This window comes from Loa loa, assembly GCF_000183805.2.
Source record: "Loa loa unplaced genomic scaffold supercont3.650, whole genome shotgun sequence".
NCBI classification, from domain to species: domain Eukaryota; kingdom Metazoa; phylum Nematoda; class Chromadorea; order Rhabditida; family Onchocercidae; genus Loa; species Loa loa.
In genome coordinates, this window is record NW_018108830.1 from 7,674 (window position 1) to 21,482 (window position 13,809).

Below are 13,809 nucleotides of genomic sequence, written 5' to 3' on the forward strand. Positions count from 1 at the left end.
ATATATATATATATATATATATATATATATATATATATATATATATATATATATATATATATATATATATGTATATATATATATATATGTATATAATATATATATATAATATATGTATATGTATATAATATATTGTTACAAGTATCTTTTTTGAGCAAACAATGTCGGAAATGCTGTGCATCGAGGCAGAAAGTGCAGTTACAGAAGATGACAAAAAAATGCTTATCTCAGATGATAATCTGCGTCAACAACGCCAATTTATCTTGCAAAAAGCTGCCGAATTTGATGGGACACCTTTTACTTTCCAAAGGTTATCGTGATTTTTGTACTTCATCTTCGTTTCTTATTTTTTCATTCTTCACCATACATTTTCATTATGGAGCCATAACAACTCTTTATTATTGAACGTAAATTTAAAAAAAAGTCTCTATAAGTGAGGAAGTCCTGGCGAAAAAGAAATTTAAGGCTATGTGAACTTCTGATTAGTCCTTCTCGACATTACAAACGAACAGACAAATATCTTCGAGCTCTGGAAAAGAATATCAATGTGGTGACGACAATTACAGAGAGTGGAGAACGCGTAACAGGAGTAGAGCCATTTCCAGGGGAACTAGACATTAGTTCCACGCTTCGCATTGAAGAACCATTTTTTGTCCAGGTATACCTTCATCTATTCATATAAAGTCTTTTTAATTGGCTCTCTATTTTCTTGAGTTATAAACAGCCACTGTATTATATGTTGAGTGTGAGTTAAATGCTCCATTTTTCATTGTTTTTGCAATCATGCATTCTTTTATCTCATTTTTCCTGTCTACTGTAATGATCGATGTCGAAATTTTAAATCACGGTTACTTATTACAGGTGGATGAATGTGATGCGCCAGTAGAAACGAAATTGATTGCTGCTGGAGATTATTTTAGCAGAGTACTTGACTAATTTATACGAGTTCCTCTTTTTTGCATAGTGGTGTGCTGACTGCCCCTTCCGTATTGGTGGGTGCAAAATGGAACTTTCTAATGTAGCGGGTTATACACTGCAACTATAATTTTTGAATTTGGGTTGCACTCAGCGTCTCAATTTGTTGATGGGACCCTTGATTTTAATTTCATCCAGATTATGCAGTAATTACATCCGTTTGCTATTTCTTTAATTCGTGGATTCGCTAAACTGATTTATTAAATTCATTTGCATACGAAACATTCAGTAGTGATGCCATTTTATTAAAGAAGTAAATTAACGGGAACTAGTGACTTTGGTTTTTTGAAAATTTTATTAGTATTGGACGGATTAAGATTACAATTTCAATTATTAACTTCTGTAGGGAGCCACGTTTCACCGTCCTAATTTGTAGCTCGATCACTGACATACTTTTTAGGAACTGTTTCGACGATGCTGTTGATTTTCTGATTATATATTTATGGGCATTGTTATAGGGAAGTCGTGATTTTCAGGGAAACGAATCTCCGGAAACAATTGCAAAAGAACTAGTAGCTGGTGATTGTGCTCCAATAAACTTGTCTCCATCGCGCGATGCTAAGGATGAGCTGCCTGAGATTAAGGTAAATTGCTGTTCTTTTCTATACGTTTTCTTCAAAAAAAAAATTTAGGCATATTCGCTCAACAGAGTAATCAAGATTTATAACTTTCAGCATATACTGTTTACATAAACAAATTATGATCACAAGTTGACTTTATTTCACAGTAATCTGCTAATGTTTTTAAGATAACCTAAGTTTTGATTAAAGAATTATAAGTTCCGGCTCCAGATTTTTTCCATTTTTGATTGACGAATATATGGCTAAATTTCTCCAGCAGTTAACCAGACAAATAATTTTGGTCTCAAAAAGTGTTTTCAAACAAACTGCCTTGCTGTGCAGTTTTAGTGCCTTATTCCAAAATCCCTGAGTGGAAAACCTGACAGATGAAAATTTTTTTAGTAAAATTTAATCACGAGAAAGAGACCTATCTCTGCTCTGTTTGGAAAAATCTTGATTGTTTATCGTTTTGATACAAATACGTTGTGCTATTTTTTTTTTTTTTCATAATTTTATCCATTTACGACAGTGTAAATCCATCAATTGCGCACTCGATTTGTTTGTTTACAGCAAGAGAACAACTCAGAGCGCGAAGCAGAACATGGCATTTCACAAACTGAATCACTGACGAAACCAGAAATGCAAAATGCCAAACTGGAAGAGATGGAAGTTGGAGACTAGTGTTTCGGATTGGTGAATGTAAATATGCCCTTGTCGTTTATGCTCTTTCGAGAAGACCCAAAATGCATATTTGATTTACTATTTGATACTCAGTTATTGCAAGATAGAATTATATGCAAATGTTTGCATGTCAGGTCTTTGTACACATCACTCGGCGTGTAGAGCAGATGCATCTTTTTGCTTATATGACTGTTCAGCTGTTTGAGGGAAATGCATTTGGAGCATTCTATATTTGTGTTGACAATATTATATATTTTGAGCCTAGCTTATGGCTTTGTTGTTATTGAAAGACTTTGCTAAGTGCACTATTATTCTCTATCACCGGTATCGCTTCTTAAGTCACATAAATAAATTTCGTTACAGAGTCAACCACTGTCCCACATCTGGCCAACCTGAATTACTTTACACTATTATTTTGTTGATGCCACTCCACATTCGTTTATAGCATGCGGAAGATATTTATTAAAGGCAAAAAAAGCATATTTCACAAAAGTGGGAATTACTCGTATGGCGACTTCACTGAATAATTGGACTATGACATAATGAAACATTACAATGATGAATCAAACCCAACTATTTCCTAGAAAAGAACAACACAAACTTCCCTTCTTTGTGGCGTTGTCGGACATTCCTGTTTCAGTCTGAATTATCCGTTTTAAGGCTTACCAAAAACTGATGGTGGAGACGATGTCAGATCACCAGACGGAACTGACAACCTTAAGAAACTTGAGGAGGAACCAGATAATGACAACATTAGTTTAGTAGCAAGGTTTCGCATTTCAATGTCGTAGGAATTATATTTAAATATGCCTATATTAGGTTCCAAATCCACCAATGTTACTCTTAGTTACTTTACTTTTAAGTTATGCCATAAAAAAGCTATTCATGAACTAGGAATAGAAAGGGGTAACGGGTTTAATTTTGCTGCTAAACATTATTGTTTTTAGCAGCAAAATTGAAAGTATCCGGTACCGGTGCATCCACGTTAAAGGCGTATCCTCCCTGTTGCTCCACTTTCTTACTCTTCGCCAAAGACATTCGCTGTTCACACACTCGCAGTACTCCATCCAGTATTACTTGTTTTTCCGTATTAGTACATGTTGTCATAGAGAATAGCAGTTTCTCATTACTTGCCCTCAGTGCTAAAAAATCAAAGAATTATACTTATCGATATCTTGAGAAAATGATTATTAACTTCCAACTGATACTATTCTATCTCTTGAATTCTAACTACTTGTGCGGATGGTTATCAAAAAACAGCTCTCAGTTCAACATCTATCTATGAAGGCAAAACTCAACACGAAAGAAACTGTCGTGCAAATGTTATAACACTAGAATACAGGATAGTTAATGCAAAGTCGAATATTGTTAATTGCTCAAAAGTCGATATATTCATATTCTTCAGAGTATTGCGTTGTAGAGGAAGAAGGAAAATGAAACAAACCATCAAGTGTTTCCTTATAAAAAATGAAAACGTCGGCAGTTTCATCATTATCGAGAGGAGTAAAATACGCTTCCATGGAGTCCTCATCGCAGCTATCTGACGTCAATGTTGAATCTGATTCAAACGCTTGTGCGTCACTTTCCGTCTGAATATAACTGCTGAATCACGCGGGTCTCACAAATTAGATCTTTTGTTGTATTAAATAAATACGGCAAAATTTTGCTGTTATTCTCATTTTAATATCCATGGACCATACATTTGGTGATTTGGTGAAAGACTTCTTTTTCAAGTGATGTGACCAGCAAGAAATTCCTGGCTATTAAAAACTTGACATACCCTCTCTTTCTTACTCTGGTGTTCCGCCAAGGTTTCTAAATATTCGAGAATATCTTCATCTATCTCATCTTCGCTATCTGCCAAGTCTTCATCTCGTCCAACGTCCTCCTGCAAATATCATAGTTTATAAACAACATCCAGTATCCGACATGTGCTCAATATTTTAACCATTTTATCATGAAGCTATTCATTTTACAGCAGTACTCTGAAAAGCTTAACTTTATAAATTAAGTTGACAGCGATTCCACACCTAAATAAACCACAACAATGAATACCTCAGTTTCTTTACCATCAGATTCCTTTTCGTTGGCCAAACGATTTTCCGCTTTGATTTTCATTGCCTTCTGAAGCCCAATCAAAAGCGAAACAAGTAATTCATTGATCTACAAGTTGAATTCAGCTTTATTCTCGTATGTCAGAAAAGACAAATGCAATTCTTAACGACAATAACCGAAATCCCCTTCCCGAGCTCATAGCAGCGATATCTACATTATATATGAAAAAAGGATTACTTGCTGTGCTTTTTCGTCGATCAGAGTAGGTCTATGGGCAGCAGATAGTCTTGCCATAGTGCATAAACCTATTATGGCCATTTTCCGATCGTGAACACCTTCCAAACAATGTGCTAATGACAAAAGCTCGTTGACCAAGTAATTTAATGTATTATTTCCGTGAGGTTGCAGCTGAGGTAACAGATTCACAAACATAGCTGTGTCGTAATACAAACCGGCTATCACTACCTGAAACGTTCACTTGCTTCTTTATATCACTTTATGCAGTATATGCAACTTAGTAACTAAGATAAAGAATGACTAACCAAAAGAAGTGCTGGTTTCAAAGTTTTGCAGTCCTCAATCGGCTGGTGGAGCCGAGTAAGAACTAACTGGACGAGATCCGGTACTAAATTGCTGATTTTACCCTGAAAATTTTTTCGTTACAATTAAAACTTCAGCAACTCAGAGTTTAGAGCAAAAACAAGACTTGAACTTTCAAGTTTCATCCACGTCTCCCAACAACATACCTGACATTCGAGAATAAGGCATTCGAGCAGTTTAGCCGCATGTACCTGGTCATTTTCTTCCATATCTTCATTGAACATGTTAACAGCAATTTCCACGAAAGCTCTCAGACGCTCTGGACGAGCTAGAAAGCCATCGGTATCTACCGTCAAATATGAATGCAGTACGGGCATCACATCTGCAGAGAAAAAATAGTTTCATATCATAAATTAGTGGAGCAAAACAACAGCAACTTCAACCCAACTTGTTTCTCAAATCATTATAATCGCTTAAGCATAATCGCTTATAATCGCTGATAGCTCGACCTCGAGAGTTTCGTAATAAAACCGTAAAACCAAAGAACTTCAAAAGTAATGCTCACACGAAACTGAAAAGTGAAGACCACTTGAAATAAAGGGTTTGCATGCAAATACCTCGGCAGAAATATTCGTTTTTATTTGATTTGCAATTTTACCGAGAAAGGATGAAAATAGTAATCAAAGACAATGAATAATGCTTACCGACAAAAACCATCCCGTCCTGACTGATTGCCAGTTTGTGAATATCGAAGAATATTTCCCACATTGGTTCACTTATTGAGTATGTAATCAGCGAATTTGCCAGTGCCAAAACTTCTTCGTAGTAATCTGTGAAAAAACAATAATTATATTCAAAGATTTCGATAACACAAAAACTTCAAAAAATGTTCCAATTTCCTTCTGGTTTCATTATTCTTAAATACCTCTCCTAAAATGTTTCGGAAAAATAATTCCAAATAACAATGGGGATGGTTTTTCACTACAACAGTTACGAATGCTTTTTCGATTTGCTAACAAAAAAAGAGTGAACAATGTAAAATGGTAGATTCTATTTATCGGCTGTTCACAGCGTTGAAAGAGAAGAAAAGCAAGGAATTCGTTAAATCCTCAAGAGGGACACAACAGTCTTAATATGTAGTAAAAAAGGTAACCGATCTGCTCGCGATCCAGAACAGATTTAATCACCCTACGCACTTGTTCTTCGATATGATAAAGTACATCTTGATTATCTTCCACCATATCCAGCACTGAGCCCAAGGTAGTCAAGATACCCATCACAGTCACTGTGCGGTCATCCTGATTCTCCGATAAGGAAAGTTGCAAGAAAATATTTGCCTAAATAGGAATAATTACTTAAAATGTTAACTCAAAACAACTACGTTCTAGTTTCCTCTTATTCTTCATAAAAGACGAACATCATAGCCAATAGTCCTCGTACAGAATATTTCACCTACATTCTTTCAAATTCAAGACAGCTTAAATCTGGATCATCTAGGCAAGTTACTGTAACGTACTGCCGTTAAACTTACTGTACTGAAGAATATCTTTGCTTATCATGCAATAAATTAAGCGATATGATTTCACAAACATTCCAATCAGAAATGAGAGAACTGGAATTACATCTACTGCTATTTGGATGTCATTTTCAAACAACTTGCCAATTCAGTTGCAACGTCAACGGCAAGAGGAATAATGTCGTCAACGAAATCTTCCAGCAGTACTTCCATTACACTTGTCATTTCTTCTATTTCAGCTCGAGCCACAAGTCGCAATACTTCGATGATAACGGCATGAACATGAGGTTTTAATATTGAACGATCTAAAATTTTCGTTTAGGAATGGATGTAAAACTTACCCCAATCAATAATTTGTAACAAATATTTGCATTCCTGTCGCCGTACAAATGGAAATTAAGAACTAGCATTTTGTCTGGGCTTCCAACATGTGCTGTATAGCCATTGCAGCTTCTACTTTCACGGGTAATTCTTCGTCACCGTCAGCTAGCCTTTTCACTAACTCTTCATAAATATGTGTTATTCGACTACCAGATAACTTGCCATTGGCAAATTGCTGTAAATAATCTTTATGATGCAAAATCAGTGCAAAGGACAAGTTAAAGCTTTCAATTAGTAACCGAGTGGATAGAGGCAACACAGCAGCATACCCTTATAGTCCAGCATGCTCTGGAGCGTATGAATCGTATTGGATGAGAAATTTTCGAGATTATAAATCTCTCCACTAATTCATCAACAGCACCCCTGTACTTCTGAAAAACAATTTCTTTAAAAAAAAGAGATAAGAATATAAGTGATGCACCGATGTAAGGGAACTATTAACTATTAGTCTTTTAAAGAATTTCACCACCGAGGGCACAGGATAAACAAACAAATACGACGAAACCTTGCTTTTCGTTAAAGCAACAAAAAGTTCTCCCAGAATGCGCAGAGCACCTTCTTGATCACGTGGATTTACATCCGGACCATTAAGCATGCTTAATGCAAACTCCAGTATGGGTTGCAACATATCTTTCCTCTTTGCAAAACCAGTTAGCACGTTTGCTGCCGCAATTGCCGGATTGTGCAACTCATCATATACATCTGCAACGTCACAATTTCATTTTTTACTGACTTTGTAACAAATTATTTAGCAAGCAAACATTAAATATTTTCATTTTATTGACTTCGACATTTTAGTCCTTACTCCAGTATCAGAATTTTCTAAAGAATAAGTCCTTCATAAAATCTTTTGCGGTATCCGTGACACGTCTGATCATAGCACAACTCTTTATTAAAACATTTTCGCAAATAATTGCACAAAGGTGCACCATATTTGATGCGAACAAATTCTTCTGGTGAGTCACTCCACAACTCTTCATCTTCATCGGAATACTTTAATAATGGAAAGAGAACGCTACGTACAATTTCCTGAAAATGTAAGCAAATTTAGATCCAAACTACTTTCCTTAAGAATTTGAAATCTTTTCTTGCCTATGCATACAATGAAGAATACAATGCACGAGGCATAAGCGCTAGGGTTTATGCGCATAATAGATTAATTACTCTAACAAGGCAACAAATACCTGACAGTGAGGCTTGATGATTTTCCAAGTCCTCGATTGCGCAATGGCTATGTCGATGTACTGCAACAGAGAATGTAACACTCGTGATGATACATAATTGCCATTTCGATAACCATCCAGAACCTGCAGACAAGTGTTCAAAATTGGAATTGCAAAATGCGCCATATAATTTTCCGCAAATTCTGAATAATTCAGTTGCACTTGCCCTGGGGATCCATACCTGAAAACGTACGTATATTAATTGTGTTACTGGAAAAGTAGTCAAGCCTGCGCATTTACATTCTTTGACACACCACTATGTTTTAAATTTAAATCTGCATTTAACATCAGCTGCAGAATAAGGCTATTCCCGAACAGAAGCTGTTATGATTATTCTCATTTTAGTAATTTCATTATTTTAGTTCTTACTTCATTATCAGAGAATTCTTAATCAAAGAAAAAGAAGTTTTAACAAAGCAAACACAAAAACCCGAACTTCGCTTTAATTTGATCCATATCAAATAGAACATATGGCGATATTCAACTTAATTTCTATTTATCAAACGACACTTAGCATAACGATATTTTGAGAACTACTGCTTCTATTTCTTCGATCTCTAAGGAAACTGAAAATAGGAGAATTAAAGAAACCTTTCAAAAATGCGCTCAACAATTGCAGAGGCCCACTTTTTGCATTTCCACCACACTGTCCTTTCACGGTCGTCTTCATCAACTGTGTTCACTTCTTCAGGTACAGTTCTTCCAATAATTAGTCGAAATTGCTCCAACCACTGCGTCAAGGACTGACCCGTAAACATTTCCAGATTCAAGGAAAACTACAATGAAATGAGTGATTGACATAATGGATGGGGAAAGATACGCTTTAAAAAAATGAAACAACATCACACCGCTGAGTGGTAATCCTTGGAACTTCTATTCATTACCTGAACAAGCCCATAAAATATCTTCAGGATAAGTTTTTGAAGCAAGCAAGATTCTTGCGAAGCATCGGGCATGAGAGTAATGAGACGTTCGAGAAGCATTGGCATCAGTAGACCCATTGTTTCCACTAATGGTTTCTTCTCTTTCACTCGGCGATATCTAAAAATTTTCCATTAGTGTTATTTGATTTCATATAAAAGGTTGCAGATAATTAGATAGATTTAAATATTAAAACTAGGAGTTCACGCAGACCTGCAGTATTAACAGACATTTCATCAAGTCGCTATCATAGAATCCAGATCATATAACGATTTCAGAAAGTTCAAACAAACTTCGATCACTGCAGTGTGTACAAACAAGACTTACTCATAAAGTTTAACTAAACGTCGAATAACCAAAAGCGCTCCTAGCCAAGACGGTCCATCCACTGAATGTAATAAAACTGCAACTTTCTGTGGCAAGTAGGGCCAATTTTTTGGGAAATCGTGTCTTGTGATTATTCCAACTGCAGTGCACAATTGAACTCTAAATGAACATCAAACAATAAATTACCGGCAATTGTACATCTTCTGAAAATACATTAAACTAACAACGACTTTTTATGTACTCAATGATACACACCTGACTGCTTCAGGTGAAGCTACAATGGCATCTATGATAAGCTCACGAATAAGATGTTTATCTTGTTCAGGAAGACTGAATGAGTGCTTGTCATCTTCATCCATGATCCAATGTCTGAAATGCTTAGTTGAAATGATCAGTGATTGTTACCAGTCTTTCGCTAAATTCCAACTGATTAGCATCAGTTGCATTTAACCCCATAGCAAAAAAAAAAAAAAAAAAAAAACTTTCAGGAATCCTTACTCTAATGACAAAATATTAACCGAGTTAAACCAACAATCTTACTCATATGCACTTGACTGATGCAATATTTACCAAAGAAAATACCACAACAAGATTATTTTCACCAAAATTTAGATCTCGAAAATTATGTAATTAATCAGTTAGCTCTGTTAAGTTATATTTCGTATAAGTTGGCATATATAATCCGTGAAATGAGCATAGAAGTTAACAATGCAAGAAGAAACTTCAGGTTAAGTCATACAATTTAATCGGCGTTCCCAAACTCAATCTATCTCTTCACAACTTAAATACCTGTTAATAACGTTCTTCAAATAAATGACAGCTGCTTGTCGAGCAGAACAATCCACTCTCTCATCCATAATGATATGAAGCAAGAGAGGAGCAAAGCCTATTAATCGCATATTCTGAAAAAGTGTTATTGCACTGGTAAATTCAGAAAAGGTACTACTATACTAGAAATTCGGATAACTGATTTTTTCCCCCGAATCGTATTCCATTTAAATATTTGAATCCGAAGCAATTACAGCACTTCAAAACAATGCTCACATTGTTAGGTCACAAATCATCATGTAAAGCAATAATTAGCACTGATACGATTAATAACTGCTAATCTCTGTTTCGGTAATAGCATAATATAGAATGGTATATCTGGATTTGCGGGACTCAAATTCCATTTTGAACATGTTATGGCACAAGGACGAAGCACATAAATAGAATACTACTTGAGGCATCATACCTGCTCCAGATATGCAGCTGCCTCCTTCTGATTCGTTGAAGAAGTGGTGGCCTGCAGCGCTGTAATTAAATTTTCCCTTTCCATCACCGGATCAGTTTCCGCAACGTCTCCACGTAACCCTTCAAACATGCAAAAGTATCTGCAAAAAAGGTATACTTCCCCATATGTCGCAAACTATTTATAACCCAGTGAACACGTACTAGAACACGTCCCCCGCCAACATCCAAGAACGTATTGATTTACAAACATACGAGAAGCATTAGCTTACAAACATATAAGTACGTACTACTTCATAACGTTACATTCTACGTAACAAATGTGTGCCAGTACACAGATGAGTTCTTTCTTGTCCAGCAAGACTGATCTCAGTGGAGACAATCCTAAGTCATTCACAACAAAATTGCTTGCCTTTGCAGTCAGGCACTTATCAAAAGATTGTTTTGTCACTGATTACGAGCAGAAGGTAGCTTGAAATCTTTCAGCTGATTTGCCATACACCTTTTCGTTTATCACCGCCAACAGCCGACAAGCCATGTAGACGTAATTCTCGTCTTCTGATCTATGAGAGACATTCCGGAACAAGCGAATACTACCTTAAAATATCCCAGTTAACTCTACTGCGCGAAAACGACCCGTCGCAGTTGCGTCGCAACAACCCTAAACATACCGAAGTGTTCTCCGGTGCAAGTATTTAACGCAGCCTTCCAAGCGACACTGTCCCAACTTTGCATGGGTTATATTCTTGGATTAAAACTGTTTTTTTAATTCGGATATTTCGAGAATGTTTAAGATGATAAGTGTATTTAGCAGAGGTTAAGAGTAGCTTATGAGAAGTTACGAGTAAAAAAATATTCTGTCTGGCTGATTCTACAACTGTTAAAAGATGATTGTGATTTTCTATAATTATAATTAAATTCTGTAATTGTCAAGAACCGATTGCAGAGAGGCAACAGAGATTGGTACGTGGAATGATTTTCTTGTAAGACAAGAAATATCAGTGTTGCGTGACAAGATTTCTTTTTCTTTCTCGATTTGCAAAATGAGGACTGCAGCGAGAAACTATAAATCATTGAGTAGTTTTTGTGCGTATTCCTGGTGAGTCTGTCTTTCATTCATTTATTTTTTCATTTGCAGGATTCATTGTTTAATTTTGGAGGGATAATGGCGAATGGAGTAAAGGAATTGCCTGAAAAGTTTATGGGAAGTTTTAAGCTTGATCGCAGTGAAAATTTCGAAGAATTTCTGGCTTCAAAAGGTATGATTTAGCTCTTAGTTTTTTTCTTACTTTACCTACATTTGTAATTTCAGGTTGAGTTTAGAAAAAAGTATTCACAATATTTGTTAAATAAATAGACTCATCAAATTGTTTTTTCTCGTATATGGTTTTCTAATATTTTTGCCTTAACGGCACACTTTATGCAACAATTTTGTTTGTTGATTGGACTTAAAATACGGATTTTTCAGGCATTAATTGGTTTTTAAGGAAAATGATTTCTTTTGCATCGGTTACTAAAGTATTCAGCCATTCCGATGAAACCAAAGGTGCCTATAATTTGTGCAATCGGTCATCTAAGAAAGATACGGTTTACAAGAATTGGAAACTAAAAGAGGAGTTTCAGGCTGAAGGATTTGATGGTAAAATGCACAGAGTATGTTAAACACTTCGAATTACTATAATAGATTAAAAATCGTTTATTTTAGAGTGGTGCTGAATAATAATGGTTATTTTCTAGTGGATTCGTCGCTTAACAGTATTTTTACTTATTGCAGATATATGTTGAGCAATCAGTATATGTTTTTTGATCTTTGGACTTTCTCTGTTTAGAACTACAACTTGATAAATTTTCGGCACATGATTCCAGGTCAACTTCGATTTCGATCCAATTACAGGAAGTTTGAAAGAGACACATATCCGAATAGACGACCCAAACGATCATGGAGAGACGTACACTTATACCGTTGACGGTGATACTTTGACGTTGGTGAGTGTTGGTTTACTAGATTTTCCGTTTCTTAGTTTCTGCATTACCATTGTTTTCTTTTACCTACATTTAATCTTTTTTTGGTAGTGGCCATGTCACCATGTTGCAAATGTCTTATACATCGTTATGATGTAGAAAAATTAATGTGCATCGAAATTTACTGAGCTTTGAAATGCATCGAAACTTACTGAGTTCCGAAACGGAAAAAAAAGCTACCATATGCCTGCGGAATGCTTTCATTTAAATTGTCATGCTGCTAACAAAAAGGATAAAATAAAGCTAGTATACTAAATATTATCTATTTTCCGGCTGTTATATTTTCCTTTTCTCCAGAGTATGGCAAATGAAAAAGTGTCCTGCAAGCGGTACTTCATTCGACAATTACCTCCTGAGCAGCAACAATCACCTTCATAGATTGATGTGATTCGTAGAGCAAGAAAGATAAGCGATTAATATCATATCATACACATAAATATCATGTCATGTACCCAATTTACTCTTTTTTTTACTGCTTGGCAAGTAAAGAAGATTTTTTAAACAAAATGTTTTCTAATTTTTTGATTTTTCATTTACGTGCTTATTTATTTGTTTCCCCTTTTTATTTCTATTTTGTAAACATCTGTTTTACATTGTCAATCTTATGAAGATGAAGGATTTGCTATAATTTCTTCTATTTAACTTTTTCGTAGTTTTTTATTTACCTGTTTTTGTCGAATATTTATTTTGCGTACGAATTCATATATATGTTCTAATATTCAAATATATATGAAGGAATAAAGGATTGCTTGTATCATTCAAACTTGTGCACGCACGATTCTCCTGCTAATTCTATTAATGTTAGTTAATTATGTGTATTACCAAATGCACTTTTAGCTGTATGTTTAGTTTGTGATAGTTAGCTATTCACCTGCTTTATTCGAATCAAGCAGTTCATCTTATCCTGTTTAATTTTTCAGAGAACCTATCTTACGTCGACTGCATTTTTGCAGTTCGCATCCTACATTTTAATTCCTTCAATTTTTCAGTATTTATTATAGTCTTCTCAAACATTTCTTCCTTTGCGATTTTAATGAAGCAATTGAGATGTTTGTCTTGCTAATGCTGAATTCTTCAAGGATTTTTTAAATGGAAAAATTTCGTTTAATTTTCTGTATTAACTATCTTGAATGGTCATGGAAATACTTTAATAAGAGTGGATGAGCGAAAACGTCTTTTCCAAAATTTTGATTAGATGAGTGATTATGCTTTAAAGTTCTTTTCATCTCACGAATTCTTTATTTTCATAGGTAATAAAAATATTCTTTGTCTCATAGTAATAATAATAATAATGATAATTAATAATAATAATAATGATAATAATAGTAATAATAATAATAATAATAATAATAATAATAATAATAATAATAATAATAAT

At 34.9% G+C, this 13,809-nt stretch overlaps 4 protein-coding genes across 6 annotated transcripts in view; 3 read left to right on the plus strand and 1 right to left on the minus strand.

Annotated features, from left to right (window-relative positions):
- LOAG_18896 overlaps positions 1-2,579 on the plus strand; it is a gene marked incomplete at its 5' end in the record, with an annotated part of 9,961 nt that extends 7,382 nt beyond the window's left edge. The window contains 5 exons of one of the 2 annotated variants that reach the window (XM_020451556.1): positions 156-310; positions 466-658; positions 862-924; positions 1,452-1,559; positions 2,106-2,579. In XM_020451556.1, the coding sequence (XP_020304645.1) occupies positions 156-310; positions 466-658; positions 862-924; positions 1,452-1,559; positions 2,106-2,216 (630 nt within the window). In that variant the 3' untranslated portion in view covers positions 2,217-2,579. Of the gene's footprint in view, positions 1-155; positions 311-465; positions 659-861; positions 1,560-2,105 lie in introns of both variants that reach the window. The other variant, XM_020451557.1, reaches the window with a different exon arrangement.
- Positions 2,580-2,664: 85 nt separating this feature from the next.
- LOAG_18897 lies at positions 2,665-11,014 on the minus strand. 2 transcript variants are annotated; one of them, XM_020451558.1, is made up of 22 exons: positions 10,822-11,014; positions 10,414-10,552; positions 9,969-10,081; positions 9,435-9,548; positions 9,180-9,338; positions 8,816-8,972; positions 8,523-8,707; positions 7,893-8,112; positions 7,638-7,737; positions 7,214-7,410; positions 6,978-7,079; positions 6,736-6,883; positions 6,472-6,632; positions 5,965-6,148; positions 5,516-5,641; positions 5,018-5,193; positions 4,814-4,915; positions 4,509-4,736; positions 4,272-4,379; positions 3,997-4,104; positions 3,661-3,805; positions 2,665-3,358 (listed from the first exon to the last, which is right to left on the minus strand). In XM_020451558.1, exons 2-22 carry the CDS (start codon positions 10,540-10,542, stop codon positions 3,144-3,146), a joined length of 3,177 nt encoding a protein of 1,058 aa, XP_020304647.1. In that variant the 5' UTR covers positions 10,543-10,552; positions 10,822-11,014; the 3' UTR covers positions 2,665-3,143. The 2 variants fall into 2 exon arrangements, with proteins under 2 accessions (XP_020304647.1, XP_020304648.1); XM_020451559.1 differs by lacking the exons at positions 10,414-10,552; positions 10,822-11,014 and having other exon boundaries at positions 9,969-10,111.
- On the plus strand, positions 10,730-11,108 carry LOAG_07882 (hypothetical protein; the record flags this gene model as incomplete). The annotated part of the gene is made up of 2 exons (XM_003143414.1): positions 10,730-10,828; positions 10,896-11,108. The coding sequence occupies 2 exons, from the start codon at positions 10,730-10,732 to the stop codon at positions 11,106-11,108; spliced, it is 312 nt and encodes a 103-aa protein (XP_003143462.1).
- A 431-nt stretch (positions 11,109-11,539) lies between these two features.
- On the plus strand, positions 11,540-13,122 carry LOAG_07883 (hypothetical protein). The gene is made up of 4 exons (XM_020447555.1): positions 11,540-11,668; positions 11,878-12,062; positions 12,276-12,395; positions 12,729-13,122. The coding sequence occupies exons 1-4, from the start codon at positions 11,575-11,577 to the stop codon at positions 12,807-12,809; spliced, it is 480 nt and encodes a 159-aa protein (XP_020302227.1). The 5' UTR covers positions 11,540-11,574; the 3' UTR covers positions 12,810-13,122.
- The last annotated feature ends 687 nt before the right edge of the window (positions 13,123-13,809 follow it).

Bases quoted from the DNA above. Each gene is read 5' to 3' on its own strand.
- LOAG_18897 (XM_020451558.1), bottom strand. From the start codon at position 10,542: ATGTTTGAAGGGTTACGTGGAGACGTTGCGGAAACTGATCCGGTGATG. The intron at 6,884-6,977 runs GTATGCTGCTGT...GATTATTTACAG, and splicing joins GAGCATGCTGGACTATAAGG to CAATTTGCCAATGGCAAGTT. The intron at 4,380-4,508 runs GTAATCCTTTTT...TTCAACTTGTAG, and splicing joins TCGACGAAAAAGCACAGCAA to ATCAATGAATTACTTGTTTC.
- LOAG_07883 (XM_020447555.1), top strand. From the start codon at position 11,575: ATGGCGAATGGAGTAAAGGAATTGCCTGAAAAGTTTATGGGAAGTTTT. The intron at 11,669-11,877 runs GTATGATTTAGC...CGGATTTTTCAG, and splicing joins AGAATTTCTGGCTTCAAAAG to GCATTAATTGGTTTTTAAGG. The intron at 12,396-12,728 runs GTGAGTGTTGGT...CCTTTTCTCCAG, and splicing joins ACGGTGATACTTTGACGTTG to AGTATGGCAAATGAAAAAGT.